The sequence below is a fragment of the Diuraphis noxia genome, unplaced genomic scaffold (assembly GCF_037042655.1).
Source record: "Diuraphis noxia isolate RWA-SAM2 unplaced genomic scaffold, SU_Dnox_SAM2 contig0004, whole genome shotgun sequence".
Lineage (NCBI taxonomy): Eukaryota > Metazoa > Arthropoda > Insecta > Hemiptera > Aphididae > Diuraphis > Diuraphis noxia.
The window spans coordinates 57545090-57569396 of record NW_028301714.1 but is presented as its reverse complement, the minus strand read 5'-3'; the positions used below and the strand labels follow the sequence as shown (position 1 = coordinate 57569396).

The 24307-nt window shown below is 27.9% G+C and overlaps 1 protein-coding gene across 1 annotated transcript; it reads right to left on the bottom strand.

Annotated features, from left to right (window-relative positions):
* Positions 1 to 16358: 16358 nt before the first annotated feature.
* alpha-Man-Ib (alpha-Mannosidase class I b) lies at positions 16359 to 22434 on the bottom strand. Its single transcript, XM_015521401.2, has 8 exons — positions 21657 to 22434; positions 21417 to 21587; positions 21011 to 21335; positions 19140 to 19288; positions 18860 to 19051; positions 18610 to 18797; positions 18258 to 18549; positions 16359 to 18194 (listed from the first exon to the last, which is right to left on the bottom strand). The coding sequence occupies exons 1-8, from the start codon at positions 21744 to 21746 to the stop codon at positions 17835 to 17837; spliced, it is 1767 nt and encodes a 588-aa protein (XP_015376887.2). The 5' UTR covers positions 21747 to 22434; the 3' UTR covers positions 16359 to 17834.
* Positions 22435 to 24307: the final 1873 nt, after the last annotated feature.

The following is a 24307-nucleotide window of genomic DNA, read 5'->3' as shown; positions in this document are numbered from 1 at the left end:
TTGGAACTTGGAATGCAGTGGCGGGAACAAAAACGCATAGATGTGACATAGGCAAAATCATCCGGTCAAAACGCATCCGGTTTACCCGGACCCGCTGAAACGCATGGTGTGGCGAGGCCCTTAAATCAGTTATGAATGATAACTAGGTAGTGTTTATTTTTATCACGTTTCTCGTGATATTCACAGAAGGGTACCTAACAACATTTGTACAAGGGGGACGAGGTGACCGAGCGGTCTAACGCGTCGGCTGTGGCTCAGCCGGACCGGGTTCGATCCTCAGCCATCGGGTGACATTTTTCTCCAGGCAAGTCACGGTGTCCGAAAAACCAGTGTCGCCATCCCCCACTCTGGGGCATGGCAGAAACCTACGGGTGCCCCAGAAAAATTCTGCCAAAACTCACCCACGTGTAACACACCTTACCGTTCCATAAACCTACAGTACCACCCCCTTCCCAATGGCCTAAGTTGTCGCGGGATAATTGATAAAAAAAAAAAAATTTGTAAAAACAATAGGGCACCGCCTGCTAAAAAGGTTGGGAACCGCTGCATTATACTATTATATTCATACAAACAGTCGTATACAGATATTGAAGTATTTAAATGTATACAGGTACTTCACGCAGGTACTTCGTTTCATCGTTTGTGTAAGTATTTTCGAGTTAATATTACAATATTAACAAAAAATTTAAAATAAATAGTTGGTAATGTACTAATGTGTATAGTTGGAATGCGTCTGTTGCGCGTTTAATGGTTCATACATACCATAGGATAATGTTTTTTACTTAAAATATGCATACCTATTACAAAGTAACGTAATACATATATAATACATATACCCACCCTCATAACGAAATGGTCCGAGATTTATAAATAGTGCGCCGACGAGACCGTGAAATCCTTGGACTGACGATTTATTATGACTGAGTATAAAAATATTTTGACGCATGGACCTATTTCGACACTATTCGACATTTTGTACACGACGAAAGTAATATATATATATATATATATATATACGTAAATTGGAAATATAACGAATCGTTTGTACAATAATATATAATATATTAAATTAATACCTACTTACAACCAGAAAGAGGTCAAATCATATATTATACAGATCACAATTTATATCGTATGCTCATATTATATACTATAATTGCAGTGGTAGGTATATATATATTTTATTATATACACGAATTTAATTTGTACCCGTGACTATTTACACCTATATATATTACGAATTAAATCACGCGTTTAAAACAAATTGTATACCTATATTTATATAAATATATGTATAATATGTATATTGTATATGCCTTTTGTTTACATATAAACGTGCATAACATATATATATATATATATATAAACTTATTATTCTGATTCGCCATTCGCAGGAGATTGTGAAAATAAAATAGGTCAATCCATTTAGCATATATAGGATCAATAAAATAAAAAAAGGTATTCTATATTTTATATTCGTATCTATCTCTTATCGGGCCGCGCAAAACCGGAGGAATGTTAATGGACGCGCACTCCCTAAGAATTATATTGTATATAATATTATATATATAGGTACACATGGACGGGACAACGGTGGTTGACGACAGCCGAAGAAAAAACTAATACTATCATACACTATTATAATTTATTATACACACATATATATGAGTGTGTGAAATGATAAAGGCAATCACGCGTGGAGAATCGTATTTGCTGGACTTGAATCGGACACGGTCGTGCAAATCCGCGCGGTCGTTGTGCTATTTCCACTTTACGAACATTCATACACCGCTATATAACTATTTAATATCCATACAATATAAATGCGCGCGAATAACATAGATTTGATAAAATATTATATACTATTACATATTTAAATTAAATTTCAATGTTTACTATTGTCAACGAGTAGTACCATGCACCATGCAGTATATATTGCAGCATACTTCGAAACTTGAATGGACGAAATAACCTATACCTATAAATATATATTTACATATATTATGTGCCAATTATAATAAAATTATAGGTACTTATACTGATAGGTTGGCCTACAACCTAACTTATATAGGTACCGTCAACTGTGTTGGATGATGGAGGAGAATCTAAGCATATATCATCCTATACAGTCATATACAGATATATAATATTTTATATGTAATATGTATAGTGTATACTCTATAAATACCTGCAACAACAATATATAATAACAAAACAAAATCGTGTAATATAAGTTACTAAAATTACTCCCTGCAGTTCCGTCACTTGAGTACAAAACATTAAACAACACAGTAGCCAATTGTCAAAATATTTTTATTTTTTTGAAATTGTATTGAATGACAAATCGCGCTATACTGCTGCAGAAAATTTTAGCAGCGTGCGTTAAAGTCTTCGCACAATATGGGTGCGTTCATATTATTATTATAACATATTATAATTATACAAATGTACAATTTCTATAAATACATATTGTACCTATAATATATTACATTATTATGTATTGATGTATATAATGTGTGTACTGTGTATCTAAATACCTATGATATATCGAATAAATATATATATATATCAATATACCGAGTTGTGGATTGCCGTTTTTATTGTAATTAATTTTCAGTATTTCTCGTTTTACGTCTTTTGTTTTTCAGTAGGATAAATTATCTATTAAAAGGAATTAAGTGTCATAAATTCATAATGTATACTCAAATCTCAACATAGGCTCGTTTCTGAGCATGTCATTATTGTATTGTTCACCATGCTCGTATATACCTACTGCAAGTTGCAACAGTGCGGCAGCAGCAATAGGAACCTATATAGGTAGTGTTGCAGCATATATATGTGGAAGAGGAGGAGGACAGCTGATCCCCGCTGCTACCACTGCGAAGAGCCGGAGGACACAGTAGAACAAACGCTGTTCCATTGTCCGCACTGGGCGGAGTGTAGGCACGGGATGGAGCAGTTCATCGGTCGGTGACTACGGCCCGAGGATGTTCCTGATATCATTCTGGGGCCGGAGCAAGAGCTCCTCCCAGATGACAGGTCAAGGAGAAGGCGGATTGAGTCATTGGCGGATAATCAGAGAATAGCGTTTGGCATGATGGTGGAGACAATACTTGAGCTAAAGGAGGAAGCAGAGCGCTCCAGACAGGCGGGTGGACAGTAAGGGTAAACTTTATTATTTTGTGGACCGAAGGCCAGTTTTTCAGTGTGGTTAGATTTATTATACAATATAATTTATCTGTAATTTCGTGTAAGTCGCGTAATGATATATAGTATTTATATGTGTTTGTGTTGAAAGCCTGCAGTGAATATAATATGATATAATGTAGGTATATTATATGCAATACGCGTTTATTATTATAATTGTATATATGTACACATATATATAGGTACAATTTATATCAAACGCGTTAAAATATTTTTACTTAGCTATTTAATTGAACGCGTGTCGTGCTGATAAGTGTTTTGTTATAAAAAAAAATCATATATAATATACAAAAGTACCTATTGTATGTTATCCATATTAAGTATTGCGCAGGGTGTATAATAATATGTATATTCTACATATATAATATACATATCGATTGTATTTATATTCTCTATATGCTGAAACGATAAATTAAATACTTTTCCCTGCAATATATGATATACCTAATGGCTAATACCTATATACTTGCACGTCGCTGGGATATAATATAATATTATAGATGGTACTTACTGCATTATATAATTATATAATAAAGTATATTATGCCACATCTAAGTTTAGGATCTGATATATAGATAAAAATCTCCAACGAAAAAATATATTAATTATTAACACTACTTGTATATATAGATGTATAAACTAATACGTCTTGTACTTATACGAAAACAATTTTGATTAAATTAATTGGCTAATGAATAAATGACGTTTTTAAAAATTACAAGTTGGAAATTGGAATGTAACTATATATACCTATATATGCACTATGTGATTTACTTTTTAGTCGTTATTTAGTCATGTAAGTATACAGTTGTAAATAAAAACTTTACATTTTAATAATAGGTAGGGTACCTGTTTATATTCGTATATAATATAAATTAATGAAACTAAACCTAACAAGTTCATCATTTAAATTCTAAATTTTAGATGCATACAAACCAGAGTTGATGAAAAACATGATTTTTTTAAAAAAAATCAAAAAAACTGTTTTAATCGTTTAAAACATCTTTTTTTTTGTTTAAAACACGTTTTTTTTTAAATAATTTTTTTCAACTGTTTTAAACATGATTTCATCGAGTTTAAAACAAAATATGAATTTTGCTAATGAAATTTGCATTTATTTGCTGGATGAATAACTGTCAAAATTATTACAGTAATATTGAAGTCCAGCGCATATGGAAGTGGTAACTGGTCAGTCATTTTTGAATAATATTCAATGATCATATTATTGTTGTATACTTATAATTGATATTGATATTATATTATTACGCATAAATTATTACTATTTTATAAGCACTTAACGTGTTAATACCAAATAATATTTTCTTGACAAGCATCGAAATATGAATCACGTGTTCGCAATACAAACAAATGACAATGTTTAAATATTTATATACACCATGCCTAATAATGCAGTGTACCTGTACCGCTATACTCCCACTAATATAAATAGTAAATGTTATACTATACATTATTCACTGTTAAGAAAAAATCTTAGTGCTATACAAATTTTGAATTTATGGTCCATAAGAACAATAGGTACAACACTAAAGAATATTTAAAACAAACGGATGCGTTCAATCAAATAACTGTTCAAAAATTAAATGACAACATACAATAACGATATACAAGTATATTATTATTAAATAAAACCTAAGAAGCTCTAAAACTATATAAATGATATTATATACCTTGTTTTATATCTTAGCTGTTATTAATTATTATACGTACAGTTATAATGCTGTGATAATATTTTATGGTGCACTGTGTGTACAAATGAGCTGAATTTTTTTTTATTTATTATCTTAATTTAGATACGAATGTAATAGTATGATAATGTATGTTCATAAATCTAACGTGTCATACTACTCACCGGGGATACCAACATTGAGAAAGTCTTAGTGTCAGTCGGCGCTGTTTTAAAAGGGAGACAAATGTTAAAAACATTTTTAAAACTAAAATTAGTTTCGAATGAAATTAGCGATAAAAAAAATAATAAAAAAATATGCAAATTTGAAAATACCTACTTTCTACGAGTATATAACTCATGTCGTCCAAATTAATTTAAACCGTATTAAACCGAATAATATAATAATTCATGTGTTTTCAGCATTATTTTTATATAAATACGATATTACGTATCTATGAAAAAATTAAATCTTTGAGTTATAATTTTACGCATTTATAAATACATTAGTTATTGTAACTAATAAATGACAAAAGTTAGATAGCACATACACTATATTATATGCATGATACTATGTATTAATTATTGACCAGGTTTTGGTTAACTACATTAGGAAATAACATCTTTATTGTTTAACAAAAAAAGTACCTAAGTAAACAGCAAATGTATATAATATATAATATACTTCAACCTGCAGTACCTATGTATATATATATATATATACATGCATGAGTAAAATAAGTTTATTCCGTTTTTATATTTTACAATACCTAGGTAATGTAATAAATTTATAGTAAAAAAAACACAATCTAGATATATAAATAATATATTATTTCAGTATATAATAGGTATTAAAGTATACCTTGATGATCTTTTTAAAATTTTTCTATCAAGCATGTGATTAATTTTTAAATTTCATACTATACATTTACATGCGACTGGCACTTATAAGGTACTACATCAGGCTGTCCGTACAATAATTTCCTTATAACAAAAAAACCATAGAATTTGTTTCTTATAAAACTCGTATTATTATACTACACATATAACGATATAATATTATTATTATAAGTTAGTCCTTAAATTACGTGTATTATACCAACATATGTATTATATGTACGAACGTGATATGATTTATTATGGTCGCATATAATATTAAACGTTAGGCCGTAGTAGGTGCATAATATTATAGTAGTAATAGTTATACCTATACAACCACCGACTGATATAATTATTGTTTTCATACACGGGTCGAATATCTACTTTTTTACTCTTTAAAAATTATTTCTCTAATAAGAAGCCAATCAATCTCGACAACATTATTATATTATGATTTTAATAACTATGATTATGTTGAAACACGGTTAAACGGTTATCGATATTTTACCGATTAAATTGTCATTAATTTTTTATTTGTACCTTCGACGTCTGTACACTCAACCAACAAAAAATATTGTAAGATGTTATAACATAAACGGATAAACGTCGAATAAATTGAAGAATTAATCAAATCGTGTCATCCGGTATTTTCGATAGTTTATTATCGAAATGTTGGCATTATAGATATATATTTGAGTCCCTATATTAAAAATATTTTGACAAATTTTATTCTGTAGAATTATTTATACTGTAGGAAAAACAGTGCTAAACATTTTTTTTTTTATTGAGCATATTTACATCGACAACAAAGGCCATTAGTTACACTTATTTATACAGTATAATTATATAATATAATATATATTGATACAATGTAAAGTTATTAATTTGGATAAAACATTTTTTTTTTATATAAGATTGAACAATTTTGTTTTTCTTAAAAAATTAATTATATCTAGATTTTTATCATGAATAGGTCCGAGTGTGGAGTCGAGGTTGAATGATATTTTATGTTCGGCGCGTTCTTGGTTGTAGATTAGACAGTCGGCTATTATATGTTTTACTGTTAATGCAGTACCACGCTAAACATTAAATGAATTTTATTTCGTATGATATAGGTCCATCATGTATAACGATTAAAGGTTATAAGTTATAACATAATAAATTAGCTGCAGACCTGACGAACATTTTATTGGCCGCAAAGAATTATTTTTTGGTAGTGGTAATACCAACTAAAACAAAAACCAACAGGAACACCATCCGGACCTATTATGTAGGAAAGGTTAGGTTCGATAGATTTTGTGATTTCTGAGATTACGAAGTATATAATAACAAATACATATTAATTTATATTTAAGTATATATTTGAATTATATAGATTATAAATAGATAGAAATTTCTTATATAAGTGACACATAAAGTAATACGTAAAATATAGAGAAAAAATAAATAAAATATTATTATGATAAAACAATTCAAAATTAAATATATAGATGCTAATATAGTAGATATAAATATGTATACAATTATAAACAAAATATCATGAACTCTTGTCTCCACACAAACTCAGACTTCTGGAGACAATTTTTTCGCTTTTTTATTTTAATATTATATTAATTTGTATATTACATAAAGTATTAAAGTCATAAAATAGCAATAATGAATCTATCTATCTAATAATACCTAGGTATGTGATATAAAATTATTATTAATAATAAAATATTATTTATAACTTCATATTTTTTTTTCGGAACACTATACGTGCTGCTTCTTCGAAAATTCAACATTGATATAATATAGTTTTATACTTAAAGAACTTATCTCATTTACTTATTTGTTATGCATTAATCCCTGAAAAATTCTTTGGTTAACATAAAATATATAAATTGTTGTAAGTTATTTCATATTCGGCCCATATATTATGTATATAGCGTTCGCATCAATAGATACAATTTAATAATATATGCATCTATATAAATCATATAATTATAATTTTAATGCCCAATTAGCCTTAAAAAGTGATATAAATCATTAACATGTACAGTAATGTAGTGTACTTAATAAACGATGTTACTATTGTTAGAGGCTATGAATAGTATTCAATTTTTGTTTTATAATGAACTAATGCTAAATGCACTTAAAAGATAAATAATTTTTGAAATAGTATCAGTTTGGGTGATTCAACCCCCATAGTTCTTCTTGTACCCACAACCCCCTCCCCAATAATAATAATGAAAATAATGATAATATAATATACCTATCAAGTTGACAAGAATACGAGACGCCATATGTGAAATCTGACTGGATAGCGAGCAAATATTTGACATTGTACCTATGCATATTTGTTCTAATGGTCTCAGCCTGCAGATAATCTCTTTTATTGTTTATATTTGTTTGGGGTGTATAGTCAACCGATTTAATATTATGAGTCAAAGTGGTTTCGATATGAATAAACTCGTATGTATACTTATTACTTACTGCTGTTTATTATTTGTCATCGATTATTCATGAGCCTGACAGACGTTCATTTCAACGTATTTCTTATCTGTAATACATTATATACGTCAAAACAAACAACCCCGAAAAGTTTTGTAAAAGTGCATAGGTATTAGCATTAGGTATCAGTGGTTGACTTGGGGGAGGGACGCGGGGGGACTGAGTACCTCAACTAATTTTTAGGATACGCTAGCGTACCCCTACTTTTTTTAGTGACCCCCTCTACCATGTTCATATGAGTAGGTACGCTAATTTTTTAAAAGTAACTAGAGTACCTCTACTACTTTTTTCCCAAGTCAACCACTGTTAGGTATATAATATATTAAAATATGTGAAAAATATTAGATAAATAACATTGAACAATTAATGTTTAAAAATTATTTACACATTATATTGATATTATTATATTATTATATAATGTGTTATATATATTTGTACCAGATGGCAGATACTTATTACATACACTAAACAATATATTGTTGTTTATGTAATATTTCTAAATTTCATAGAACGTTGTCATTACAGCGTCAAAGAAGATTACTATTATTATGAATAAACGAAAACACTGTCATAATTGAAATGAGAAAGAAGTTTTTTAGCAAAGCAAAAGGCAGCCAGACGAATTACCATCTGTACTATATATATTTCTAATGAGTTTTTGCAGCATAATATTATTATATTTATCATAAAAACCGTTCTATATGGATGTAGATACATGGCAGATATAAGTGTGGACATAATTTTTAAGATATTTTTTTGTTTTCTAACAACGATACATATTTTAGTGTTGAATGGAATTCATTATAACATCAGATGGTTATTTCAATACATACGTTCCGCGCATGACGTCTTTATATATATATACGGCCCGAACAATAAATATTTTGCAAACAATAGTACCCGATAGGTGATAATAATTAAAACTACTGCGTAACTGTAAAACACCGCGCGTGGAGGTTAATATCAATTTATTATAATATACATATAAGTATTACGTGCACGCGCTCTACAGCAGCTTCTCTACTACTTGCGATCATATCATATTATACTAAATTGTTATTATATTTTGAACATATCTCTTACACGAGTACCTTCAATGTATATTATTATCGTGTTGCCGATATCAAAGACTAATATTAAATTTTTTTTTTTTTTTAAACAATAGTCAATCCATACGGGCCGACTCATACGAGTCAATAAATTGCTTATTATAGATCGTTTGAATATGTTATTGGAGGTATTTGCTTTCTTTTTCACTATGGTCAATATAGTATTATTATTATTGCAAAACTCTGTGTGAGCTTTACATGTGACTAATATTACGTCGTATAATAAATGTGATAAATTAATCTGATTATGATTTTTTTTATTATTATTATTCAATGCTGTTTAACAATGTTTGTTTATTCGGTGATTTTCGTTTTATATTTTTTTTTGAAAAATAGATATAGGAATTTTAATTTGATCAAATGTAATAGACAAATAAAACTGCCTACATTTATTTATATTTAATTTATTAAAAGTTTTTTTGTTATGATATTGCCTTCAGCCGATCCTTATTGAAGACACCTACACACATGTTTTGAGCATATTTTAATTTTTAATTATCAATTCTTCTTTAATTTATATTACATTAGTAGGTACCTAATAGATTATTCATAAATCATGTACCTAAGTAATAAAAAAAAATGTTTAAAACTTGCTCTAAGGTTATGGAAATAATGGTAATAATATGGAAGTAAAATTAAAGTTTAGATTACGAAATGAGTGCATTACAATTTGTTATATTATGTATTTATAATACTACTGACGAATTTCATTCATAAAATCGGTTTTGCTTTCAACAATTATTTTCTACCTATCCATAATTCATGTATTACATAAGTATAACATTTTCTCTTTTGATTATAAAAATATTTAAATATCATATAATATATGTAATTATTCTTGCGTTTAATAATGTTATTATTTTCTATACTGACGATTCGCGTCTCCAGAATTATATGTTAATATCAAAATATTATTATTTGATTTAAAGGGCCTGCTCGTGAATATTTAATAAGGGACAACATTTAATAATACAAAAACTAAAAAATGGTAAAAATGGATTAAATTCAAACTTGTAACATAAGATTTAGAAAAATAATTTTGAAAATCCGAGTCCAATGCGCCCTGTAAGAAGTCTTCCTCTATCTAACAAAAAAAAAAATTACGGAAATCGGACCAATCTACGAAGCGTGAGAGTTTTTCCTGTAAGGCATGTTTTTGAGCAAAAAAACAGGTCGCGTGCAGGCCCCTTAATAAAATTGATATTTGGCGCCACGCTGGCACGTTGGCATACGCCGACGATAATTAAATAAACAACGTACCTATTTAGAATTTTATATAATATAGATTATGTTTCTATTAAGTATAAGTTATACTTCGTGCATATATTATATTTTAATAGAACGGTTATTTTGTCCTCGATACAAAGATAAATATACTTGTATAATTACTATATATTATAGTGTATATAGCCAGTATAGACATGCCATTATAGATACTATACCTACTGTAACTATAACCTATACGATAATGTGCGTAGGTAGGTATGTTTATATATATACAAATTCGATCGTATATTTTAATAATGTATAATAGCTTATAAAAGTTATACCTAAACCATATAGCAATAATACGTACGCATATATACATAACCTATATAATACACTGAGAAACGTATAGCTGATCGATCAAATTGAATTTCGATATGACATTAAAAATTCCATAAATTAACGATAGGTAGTAAATTTAGGACGGCTGTGTTTATATAGTTATGCTATTGGCTATATACGTCGTATACTATATTAAATAGGTAGATATAAGCAATATAATCACTGTGCGAAGGTAAGGTACAGTATACGTATTACGTATGTACAACTAAAATTAATGTATAATCACATACCGTTCAATACATTATTATAATATTATATTTTATATAATTTATAAAGGTAGGTAAATATTTGTATTTATAATGTTTATTTCGAGAGAACAATATTATTGTATTATATTGGACACAATCAGAGACAGATTAATGGGAAGGTATTTTAGTGAGTTGCCTGTAGGATGGCAAATTTATAAAGGCACCCTATAATGGTAAAATATTACCTCAAAAATTCGTCATGACATAATTTTTTTTTTTTTTTTACTATAGGTATTTAAACGATACAACTAGAAAGATTATATATTCAATGGTATACCTACTTTTATCAAATGTTAATGAATTAAAAACTCGTTATGTTTTTCTAAACTTGTTAATAGTTCTGCGAGGAATAAATCAACACGTCAACTTATTTAAGCTACTTACACGGTTTAATGCATTTATTACGAGCACTTATGAGGACATGATGCACCCGTATGTGTTGCCTCCTTCTAACAAGTGCGTAATTTTACGCTCAGCAGATCACGCTTTGCTCCGTTAGTTTAAAAGTTAGAGTGAATTGACCTCTTATAAGATTTAAAGATAATAATATTGTTTAGTTTAAATTAAAATATAGTAAAAATCCCATAAAGTCGTTTTAATAATATTATTACTTTTAAATTTTATAAGAGGTCAATTCACTCTAACTTTTAAACTATAACAGAGCAAAGTCAAAGTGTGATCTGTTGACTGTTGAGCGTAAAATTTGATATGTTACGCACTTGTAAGATGGAGACAAAGACAACATATGCGGGTATTACGTTCTTTCGTCCTCTTATGCACAACAATACCTAATTATTACATTTTTTTTTTATTATTGATTTAATAAGGAAATTATTTTATACAATCAACCGTGTGTTATTATTTAATATAGGTACGATTCTACTTTGTTTTGAAATGTTTAATGCACCAAAGATAACAAAAATAAATTAGAATAAAGGGGGTTTCACGCATTGGCGTACTCAGGGGGGGAGGGGGGTTGAACCTCCCCCATGACCTCACGAACATATGTAGTCTTGTGCGTTCGTGCTTATATATAATATAGGTAACTCACAGGAGCAATTTTCTAAAAAAAATTTTTTTAAGGGAAAAAATAAACAAAATACGAGTATATCTATTTTAAATTGTAATATCTATTTTAAATTGTATGTCAACATGCAATATACAACGATTGCAAGCATTATCTGTTAAGAACTGTAAGATTAGATAGGTAACTAAGATAAGTAAAATTAGATCTCTATCAAACATCAATGTTGATAATCTATCAAAAATTTTAAAAAGAAGGTGACAAAGTCCCAGTGATAAAAAACAAAATGTTTACCACCCTTCCCCCCCACCATTGAAAACTCCTGAGTACGCCTCTGGTTTCACACGAAGCGAATGTTCGCGAGGCGAATACGATTTTAAATCGCAGCGGTTTTTAAATTTTTAATCGTCATTGATTTGGGATTCACACTAGACGATTAATCGCAAATCACTCGATGCGAATGAACTACGAACATTATTTCCTGCCAATTTTTGAATCAAATAATATTGATCTTTTATTTTACATAAATTAGTTGTTCAGATATCGTGGTTGTATTTAGTTGTATTCATTTTCTGTCGTTCTGTACGTATTTACTATTTTTACAAATATTATTATATCAGACATTATCAGTTGTCATTAATTGTTTTTTGTTAGAATTAATTTTTTTGTTTTTGCTTCTCTGTCTCTTCAAGAGTTTCATAATCCTACAAAACAGTTGTTGCAACTTTCACCTAACTTACGTGCTTTACGACCTTATCATGATATTCTTTGGCTTCTATAAAAATAATATAAATAATATAGAGTAGTTTCTTACCTATCTATAATTAAAAATAAAAATAAATTTTTAAGGAATCTTCTATTAATATTTCGTAGGTATGTTACCTATGCAAAGAAAGCCTTTTCTGAATTTCGAATTCAAAAGTTTTTTAAAATTTTGGTGAATTTTGACAAAATTTGAACTTTAAATGCATATAAAAAAAACGTACCCATATTTCTTTAATATTTTTGATCAACTATAATAGCATCTTATGAGGACCTTTGCGTTAAAGTTTTGATTTAAATAGTTCAAAAAAGTAAAAAATATATACCATATTAGTATATTACCATATATGGAAATCGCAAATATAACTATTTAGTGAAAATTTCGTGTATACGATTTTTAGATTATGAGCGGAGCGATATTGATTTTACAATTATGTGTTTTTTATAATATATACATTTTTTTCGTGCGTGTGTACACGATAAGTTGTCAAAATAATGCTTCGATTTTCAACTTCAGTAGCTTTTCTGGTTCGAAAATGAAACTAGTTTATGCATTAGGGAGGTCAAAAAAAAGTTTCAAGCCTTATGGTTGATAATTTTTGGGTCTGAGCATAATAACTAAGACCATAAGAGGAAAAATCCTAATATGAATTTTCTGCTTTTAACCCATCACCCCATTCTCTAACCAGTCTAACCTAACAACTATACAAATATATCAAATTTTCAACAATAAGTCACCAAAAAAATATTTTAAAAATGAAACAATTTGCCTTCTATATAAAAACTTGACGAAAATAAAAAATCACACACGCGTAATTATATATAATATTATATAGTTATTTTAAAACAATATTATATACTTCGTTCCACTTGGAATCTAAAAACATGGCTACTCGAGTAATACTCGAGGCGTGCGCAGGGGGTATGCAGGGTATGCAGCTGCATACCCTGAAGTTCTGTGAGGGGCGAACATCGACTCTGGAAAATTGAAACATCCAGTAAGTTATCAGTTATCATCAACTACCAAGTATTTGCGAAATACATACTTCTTGTATTGTGTAATGGTATTTATTACAATAGTTTTTTAATTAAACAGTAGGTTTTTCAATATTTGTGAATTGTGTATACATATTATCAGAATTTTACGAGCTTAAAATAACTTTCAGAGCGCGCTATTGTCAGTCTTCTGCATATCCTGAAAAAGAGGCCTGCGCACGCCTATGGTAGGTATACCTAGTATAATTCTGGAATAATTACCTCGGAAATAAATAACCAGTTTATTGTATTGAAAGAACAATTTAAATAATATAATATAAATATATTAATGTATATAAATAGAATATTAATCGACTTGATTGACCGTAAAAAAAGAGTAAACTAAAATACATAATACAAATTATTATAATCGCGTAAAGTGTCTGCTCAGAGCATTAGATTTGCAGCTAATTTCTGGTCAGGTGGCACTGCTGGGAGCCTTCCTATTAATGTTATTTATGTCAAATTATGCATGTCACCACACTTACTCATTATACCTTCGTCTCGTATAAAATTAAATATATTTTTAAAAAAAAGATTTGCAGCTGTTAAAAATTCTACAGGTTTATTCAACTTTAACAACACGGAATGTTTAATTTAAATAGAATTTGGAACAAAAACTTTGAAATAAATAGTAATAATATATTATATCCATGTTATGCGTATAAATAACCTTTATGGCGTGTCTATATACGTAGTACGCACCAATGCGACGCAAATATTTATAATGTGATCAAAAAAAATCTTATCGTATAATAAATCATACTAGTTTGGTGAAAACCAGCAAAATCATTTCACGAAATACCTACACATTACACGGCTACACGACGACGCGACATTGAACGAAAGCAAATTGATCGATATACCAAATTGAATTGATCTCCATTTTTTATTGATTTTTAACCGATAAGTAAACACGTTTTTTATTTGTCTAAACACCATCTGATAATTTTAATTAAGAATAAGTAAAAAACGGCAACATCAAGCACCTTAACGGGTATATAATATAAGCACTTAAGTAATCATCAAACGCGTCACGAGCGACATAATATACAAATATATGGGTATTCGATAATAAGAAAACATCATTCGTAGAAAAATTGTATTAACTCGACGACTCAAATTTATTTACTTGACTGTCAAGTCTTGACACAATACAATAATTAAAATGTACCAATTAAAACTAAACTTGTATTTTTTAATTAAGAACGAAACTTGTAAGCTAGTAGTTGATTATTTTTTTTTAATGTTGAAGTTGTACCATGAACAAAAAAAAAATGTAATAATTTATAATATCATAGCAACGTTTGTGCCTTGTGACTTAGTGAGTAAAATATATTATTGCTTATTGGGTATGAAACGAATAAGGGAAAATGTGAAAAGGGTACACCACTAGTTTCATACTCAGTACTCACCGAAAATGTATTTAAAAATAGAATTATTGGTTCATAGACACCAATGGTTCCATGATATGATAAAATTAATAAAGTTCATTAAATAATGGTCCATACTATTTTTGTAAAATATTATCGTTCCCAAGAAATGATCAACGCTATCTGGTGGATAAAATATTTAAATCTTATTTCAGATAGAAGTACCGTTGATTAAATGAATATTATTATTTTATATGTTAATCAACAGAATATTATATGAAATGTATGATGCTTATTTCTTTCAGAAAATTATAAAAGATTCCCAAATGTTGGTAATCTATAGGCTATAGTACAATATTATAAATTAAACTAATTATAGAATAAATCATATAAAAATGAATAATCATGCGATGTACAGTGTACATACTATCCTAATTCATATATTAATTGTAATCCTTGTTTCTGGACTCTGATTGTAGTTAGCCATGAGCACACTTGGTACACTTTTCTCTGACATCAAATATTGAATTCACTTATAATTTTAAAAGTTTGAATAAACCACCAACTCTTAGTTTCTAATCAGTATCCGAATTTGAATCCATTAATTTTGTAGAATTTTTATATCTGTAATTCTTTCCATGACAAAAAAATAATATAAAAATGTTACTATCAAACGATGGAGTTTAGGTGTTATATATTATGTAGATGTATTTTTGGAAGGCTTAGTACACACTACACGGTGGTAGGTACTAGTTAAAAAAAAAATATATTGCTTATTCAGTCATAATTATATTAATAATATTAAATCATCAAAAATCAATAGTTCATCAATGCTGATTGTTTCAAAATTACAAATTTAATAATATAATTATATTATTTTTATTTAAACACAACAATTTATGATTCACAAATTGTATATTAATTTATTGATTTAGCGTAGAAAAAATATTAAGCTATATAAACTATAAAATATAGACTACCTATACTAACCTGGTATCATATAAACTATACAAATAGTAAAACACTTGTTATTTGTATGTTTTAACAAAAATTGTTTGTTCATAGTTTAAATTATACATTAATTAATTAAATAGTTTCTTTTGTTATTTAAAAAAAAAAAATCATATCACATATGTATCTATGTATTTCTAACGTCAATATAAAATACAATAGCAAACATAAAATTAACTATAGGTACAAGTGTATTAACAATTGTGCATTAAACATTTAAATTAAATTTAAAAATGTATAATACAGCCGAGTCGCAATAAATCAAACATCAATAACCTAAAAATCATTCATAACTTTGATTTAGTTTTTTTTCCTTGAAGTTTTTATAAGTTATATTTGATATAAGAAGTTTATAATTCAAAAACTCATCAAATTTATTTTAGTCCTCTCTAAGATTCAAGTGATTAAGCCTCGGCTGTAGTACACATAAAACAATAATAATTAACAAAACATGTTAAAATATGATACAGACTGGGATAGGGCAAAAATGAAAAAAAAATACATGCAGAAATAAATAACTGAGTAGAGCTTAATTAAATGTTGTTTTGCGTGTAGTTTATTTAACTTAAAAATCAAAAATTACTATTTTCAAAATTTAAACAAATCTTACCTAGTTAATTAATTCAAATATCTACGATTATTTTATGTTGTTTTTTATTCAATTCAGTACTTTTTGGTAATTGTCTCCACCACCACTTGGTGGTTGCTGGTGGAGCAACAAACGAGTACCTTCAATGTTATCAAAAGTTATTTAAAAATAATTTTCATCTAAATACTTTAATAAGATAATATTATAATAGTATAGAATATATAGTCACTATTTTATGAAACTTTTAAGGGGTTCTTCAGTATAAGTTTATGTTATACATTTTGTGTTTTCTTAGAATTTATCTAAATAAATTTATAAATATAAGTATATGTATAAAATAGGGAACTGTTAACAATTTAATTTTTAAAAATGAATAATTTATAAAATATTTTAATAATTGAAATTATAAATAACTTAATCACTTTTGTGCATTTAGTAGTAAACTTAATACTTTTCTGATCCAATTAAAACAATTTAATAATGACAGAGTAATATTTTAATTTACAGTTATCATTTTAGATGCTGAGTGTTAAATATTATTTTCACTAAATTGTGTAATAAAATAAAAAGCAAAACATGAAAAATTGATAAATTTAAAATTGTAAAGTAGTAACCAAAAATAAATTAAAATTTTATAATTTAATATTTAAATTAAAAATAAGTTTGTCAGTATTAATAGTAAGTTTAAATATTTTGTGGTAATTATGGACGAGTATACAAAACCGATAAAATAAAAATTCACAGCCAATAAAGACAAATAAAATTGTATACATTAACTCAACAGCAAATCTATAAGTAACCAGAACTATTTATCACCGGTTATAAATTGGCATAGGATGCCCTTCACTATTAACCACATACTTATCAATGGATAACATGTGTCGATCATCAGACATTAACAAATATAAATACTTAAGGGTTTCCGCAAAAAAGAATGACTCAGTCATGTCTTGAGGACGAGTATCTTCTGGATCTAACACATTGCCAATGGATGTAAAACCTCCAGCTACTTTAGTATGTCGTTCAAATGCTTGAAATATTAACCAACCCCAATCCTGATATGTAGTATTGCCTGATATTTGATACATGTACCAAAGACTTTCAACAAATTCAGGCCGTAATAGACTGTGTGCATCATTTATATTAACATACATATCTTGATTAACATCCATCTGCAAAAAAAAGTGAGCAAATGTTAGAAGATGCTAGATATTTTAAGATCAATTCAATCTTACTTTTGTACCAAAATACACAATTTCTGGGGATAAAAATGTTGGTTGATCAGCATACATACGATAGCATGTTTCCATCAGTTTTTCAGCCAATCTCATATGACTAGAAGGCATACCATAATGAACACCAAGTGCTAATGTGCCCGGCAGGTAGCATACTAAATGATCCATCTTTGGATGAAAATTGCGTGATCCTGCCTTCAGTTCACCTATATATGTTAAATTCCTTTTTGGTGATGTCCGCACTAATTGCGTGATTATGCCATCAATAGCTTCCAAATAGTCATTCTTCAAACTACAATAAACAAATATTTTTAACTGATGTCTTTAAAATGTAATAAAAGATAATTATTACAAATCAATCGATTTTCCAGTTTGGATCCATTGTTTCAAAAGATATTCATAATAACTATCACCTCTAGCACCAATTTTAATCTCAGATCCTCTATGAAATTTGCCTGTGTTTGGATTTATGTAGATAGGCACAAGTCCATTAGGTTTTTCTAATGAATGAATATGTTCTGACACTTTGAATGAAACAGTCTGAAATTGAATTGAATATATGATAGTCAGATTACACAATGAGTTATGTTAGTATTACTCACTTCAAAATGCTGTGTACCAGTAGATCTTGATAAATCTCTAAATTCTAATTGAATGGTAGATACCTCAGCTGTGCTTGAATCTGGGCTCCATTTGGGTGAATGAGCCATGTGAGAGATAAGATTTACATCTGAATATGGTATTGGTGATGGAGATTTTGTGAAACATGGCATAAGTCGTGAACCAATGTCTAGCTGTAAAAAATTAAATAAAAATACAATAACTATGATGATTTAAAACTAACAAATATTCAGTGTTTAAAAATAACAAATTATTACTTACAGCTTTATCGAGAAATAATGAATCTCCTGACAAATGATAAGCACTTAAAAATCCACCTAACACTCTAATTGTAGTTTCAAAAAGGTTGACATCTTTATAACGATCAAGATTAAAACTGGTACTAACCCATTCACGAGCTTCATCAAATTCTAAAGTAAATCATATTCCATTAATAGTGCATCAAATTATTAAGAAAAAAGAATTAATACAAGTATATACTCTATGTCTATCATAATAAGTACTTCAAATAAAATGTATGTTACACATAATCGAAACATTTATACTAGTTAAATGATTAGTAGAGCAATTATTATTGTTAATAATATGAGTAATTAGTGTCACTAATAAATAATAATACAGGTAATTAGCAGTGATAAGTTAAGTACTTAAATATCTCATATTATGTACTTGACATACTAAGTACTAAATAGATACAATACTTTTTTTTGAACCTGGTACTGAGTAAAAAATTATCAAATTTTTAATCAGGATATTTTGAGTGTTGACTGAAACGTTTGTAAAAGTCTTTAGGTGTCCAATGTTTAGTACTGGTTAGTAAAAATGTAAACGACAATCGAAAATTTATTTCGACAAGTGGTTTGCACAAATGTAGAAGTGTTTGTTGAGAAAATGTACATTAGGTTAATTCATTAGAAAAACTTCATAAGCTCAATAACAGGAGCAACCTGAGCAAGCATTAACAATGTAAAGACAATTTAAAGAGACCACTTCAGTTAAAAAAGATATTTAAATTCATTTTGTTCATGTGAGCAGAAACTTAAATTTTAACATAATCAATAAGGATATGGTTCAATTTTTAAGATAATTATAGAAAATCAGATTAATTTTTAATGATAAATTATTTTATAAGCTAAAGGTACCTGTGGTAATGTGGTATCGAGTTAATATATTGAGTAAAGGAATATTACTATATGTATATTTTTATCTAAAAATTATCATGTCATTTAGTCACCTTTACCCTATAAATTTAAGAATTTTTCCTTTTGTTAGTAAATATTACTTTTCATGTTTCCATCAAAAACTAATTATGCACTTAAAAACAAACACAAGAAGTTGTAACAATAACTGAAATGCATAGGCGTGCACAGGGGGGATGCCGGGTATGCCATGGCATCCCCTGCAGTCTACTTAGATAGCTTGTTTAATGTTTTTACTTTTAATAGTGAAAACTATCAATATTATCATAATTTTTATCACAAACGTAACAGAGAGTTTTGTAGTTATGTATTACATTATTTTAGAAAAAAATTCTGATTTATCTTTTTTTTTGAAGAGAGTTAAAAATTGAGTTATTTTGAATTATATTGGCATCTCCTGCAAATAAAGTCTGCACACGCCACGCCTTTAAGCTAAACATACTAAACAAATTTCATACACATACATTGTTACATTGCATATTATTCATAAATATGAAAAACATACTGAAAAATAAAGGTTCATAAAGGTTCAGTAACACAAATTCAAACATTTTATAATTACACTTATTTAGGCTACAGAACACACGCTTACACACCTAAAATTATATAAATTTGTATTTCAAGAAACTACCATTAGATAGTTTCATAAAATACTTGTAAATTGTAAATATAAACCCATAATTTTTGTTCTACAGTTAGCTTTTAAAATATTTAAATTTTAAAGTAAAATACCCAAACATTTTTCAAATTACAATATTAAATGATGCCTAAACTAATTACATCCTAAATTCAGTTATCTATAATATGAAACATTGATTTCCCATAGTGGCATAGTAAGTAATAAATAATAATCTAATATCTAAAGATGTCCAATTTATTGCACACAAGAATGCAATCTCTAAGATCAAATTAATATCAGTAGTAGGTACATACCTTTTTTTAAATTCATAATCCATAGTGTATCTAGAGAATCAACAATGGTCAATCCTAGATTGAACCAATCTTGATACTTCTTGCTAATGGGTTTTACATGATCATGTCCCCAGGCATAACTGCAATATCCTTTCCATGCATGTTTAAATGCGTTTAAAACTGCAGTTTGTCTATGACTAGTTGCTGGCATAAACTGAACACCTTCAACAGGGTTTGCAGCTACATTGGATGCTGGTGCAGCTATTTGTTCTTTTTGATCTGGAGATTCAACATCTTCAATTTCATTTAACTTCACAGCATCTACATAATTTGGTAAATTCAATTTCTAAAACAAATCATTAGTAATTAGCCATGTCAGATATATGTCATTGAAAATAAGAATATTGTGATACAAAATCAAGCATACAATATTATCCTGGGGCCAAATAGTTGGTTGTGGTAACTTAAGAGAGTTTGTTTCAGATAATTCTTCGAGATTCTTACTAGTTCCAATGAACCACAAAAGTAGCGAAATTAATATTATGCTAGTCAATAAATATAAAATTAATTTCTGTAATTTTGATAATTGTCTCCAACACTGTAGAAAAATAATCAAATTAAACGTCTTGCATAAATAATGATTATATAAATAAATTTTGATCCTTACTCTTCGGTAAAAACTTTTGCAACTGTACTTTTGAGTTGAACCAGTCAACAAAACAGTGTCGAAATTCAGCGACACATGGTCTTTTATCATGTTCAGTGGATATAAGTGTTTTGTTAATAGTTGAAAACATATATTAGGTAAGTAAATTAAATAAAAGCTCTATACTTGTAGGAACATTTAAAGTACCTATAACGGCACAAACAATTGTAAAAAAAGTTTTTAAAAAAATTAATCTATTAACAGAAAAAAAACTATATGAAAAAAAGTGATACTTAGTGTACAACAACAATAACAATAAAGTGACACAGAATAATCGTTATTTATTTGTACAGAGTAAATAAGGTGCAGTATGTAAAAATCACAGTGGCACAGTTAATTAATTACCTAGGACCTATAATAACACATTAAATTTTAATAATTAAACAGATACTTTTAGTTTCGAAGTAGGAACGTTCGACGTTTTGAAATTTAACCTGTGATTTATGCCATATTAAATTGATTTAAAAGTAGATAACGTTATTTTTTGATATTATACAGTTCATGATATAAATATTATATAAATGTTTCTATGATAAAAATTTATAACAATAATTTGATTACGCAATAAATTAATGCACTAATCCTTATTCCTTATTCAAGACATTACTATTTTAACATAACAACCGATTTGCCATTTAAAATTAAATTTAAACTATTTAGGTATAAACTGCATTATTACCACGAAATTATATACATGAATATATTCGTACAAAATAATTAAGAGCCATTAACAACAAAGTATAAAATATTGCTGGAAAATCACGGAAAATAAATTTATCTAAAATATCTGTAATATGATAACACTATGAAAAATATCCAAGCTTTAGTGTAAATATTTGTCACTAGATAGCAATCATTCACACAGATTTTGATTATTGAGGATGCTGTGTTATTTTTTAATACTACTTTTTATTCTGCATCAGCAACATTACAACAATATTATTGAGCATTAATTATTATCTAGTATTATATTAAAATTAGCACAAGTTTCTACAACCGATTATTTTTTTATATTTACACCATGACACCATCTAAACACATAAATAACATCAGCGGCGTAGCCAGGATTTTTTTTTTTTTTTGGGGGGGGGGGGGCTGATCAATTTTCTACACAGCGGTGCATTAAATACCTACTAGCACGGCCGAAGCTAAAGAAAGCTAACAAAATAAAGATGACAATTTAAGACTTTTTGAGCGAATAACATTTTATACTAACAGTACCCACAACGCAGGCCATAATAATATGCAAATTATTTCGTGCTGTCCGCACTTAAATTTAACTGTAAGTAGATACACTAAAATATGAACAAAAAAATAGAAATTTGTACATGTATTTTATATAATCTATTTAATATGTATATATTATACAATATATGGTATAAATAATATGTACCTACCTAGTGGCCTCTGACCTGCAAGTTATTTTCAAAATTAATATTTAGACATTTTAAAAATCCTAGCTATTCTCAATACAGTATACAATTGTACTTATACCTATGATAGGTAACCTGTAGTATACTAGTATATATTACATAGGTCATATTACTCAATATAAGATGAAGACACTAGCAGTTTATATAGATATTTAATCTATGCTAATACCTACGGGGTACGAGTGTACAACTTATGGCAAATTAAAGATTTTGGATAAGTGGTATAATACTATAATAGTGAACACTTCCTCGAATTTGATAAAATAAATAGTGTATAGATTTTAACAAATGATAATCATTATAGGGCGTAGGCAGGCTATAATAGTATATCGATACATACACGATTCCACATGATTTTATATGCAACCATGCCTTTTGTACAACACACTGATAGGTATTTAATTTGGTATATAGTTTAAACTTTAGGCTATAAGAAAAAATATGAAAATTGGGTAGAAAAAATAATACTATACATTATATATCGGCGTAAACGAGTGGCAAAGTGCCCTCCCCCACACAGCCACACAGCTACACCCATTGAAAAAATATTAATTAAATGTAAAATTCACCTTAGATATGACCAAGGTAGGCACATAAATTAATTAAAAAAATTGATTTGTTAAAACGATTAAATACATACATCAAATACAAAATAAACGATTATTGATTTATGTTTGTGATTATTATTTTAATATCTAATAGGTAAACCTAGAACCTATATAATAAATTAATAATGGACCGTGTTTATACAAAAAATGAAATGCTAAACATAGCAAAAATTAAGTAATGTAATGAATAGCGATTATGAATTTATCATTATAGTCATTATACTATAAATTATAATATGTAAACTAAGCTTTAAAGAAATTTTATACTACCTAAATTTACAATGTTACAATAAATTTGATGATAGTCAAAATATATAATATCATTGTAGATATATATTTGTTGTCCTACTCATGATAGATATAGCTGATATGAACATTTTACGTAAATTTATTTGTACGCCACCGCACTTATCTACTTAGAGAATTGATGTTCAGCTATTAAAAATATCGTCCTATATCTCCTATGGTGACAAATTATCATACAATATTTTATTTTTACCCAAATAATTATTAACCAAATTATATTTGTTTTTTTCAGTTAAACGTTTTAAAATAAATAAATAAATTGAAA

Excerpts from the sequence above, each read along its gene's own strand:
- alpha-Man-Ib (XM_015521401.2), bottom strand. The coding sequence starts at position 21,746 with ATGATAAAAGACCATGTGTCGCTGAATTTCGACACTGTTTTGTTGACT. Across the intron at positions 21,588-21,656 it reads GCAAAAGTTTTTACCGAAGA|TGTTGGAGACAATTATCAAA; the intron begins GTAAGGATCAAA and ends ATTTTTCTACAG. Across the intron at positions 18,798-18,859 it reads CTGGTACACAGCATTTTGAA|ACTGTTTCATTCAAAGTGTC; the intron begins GTGAGTAATACT and ends ATTCAATTTCAG.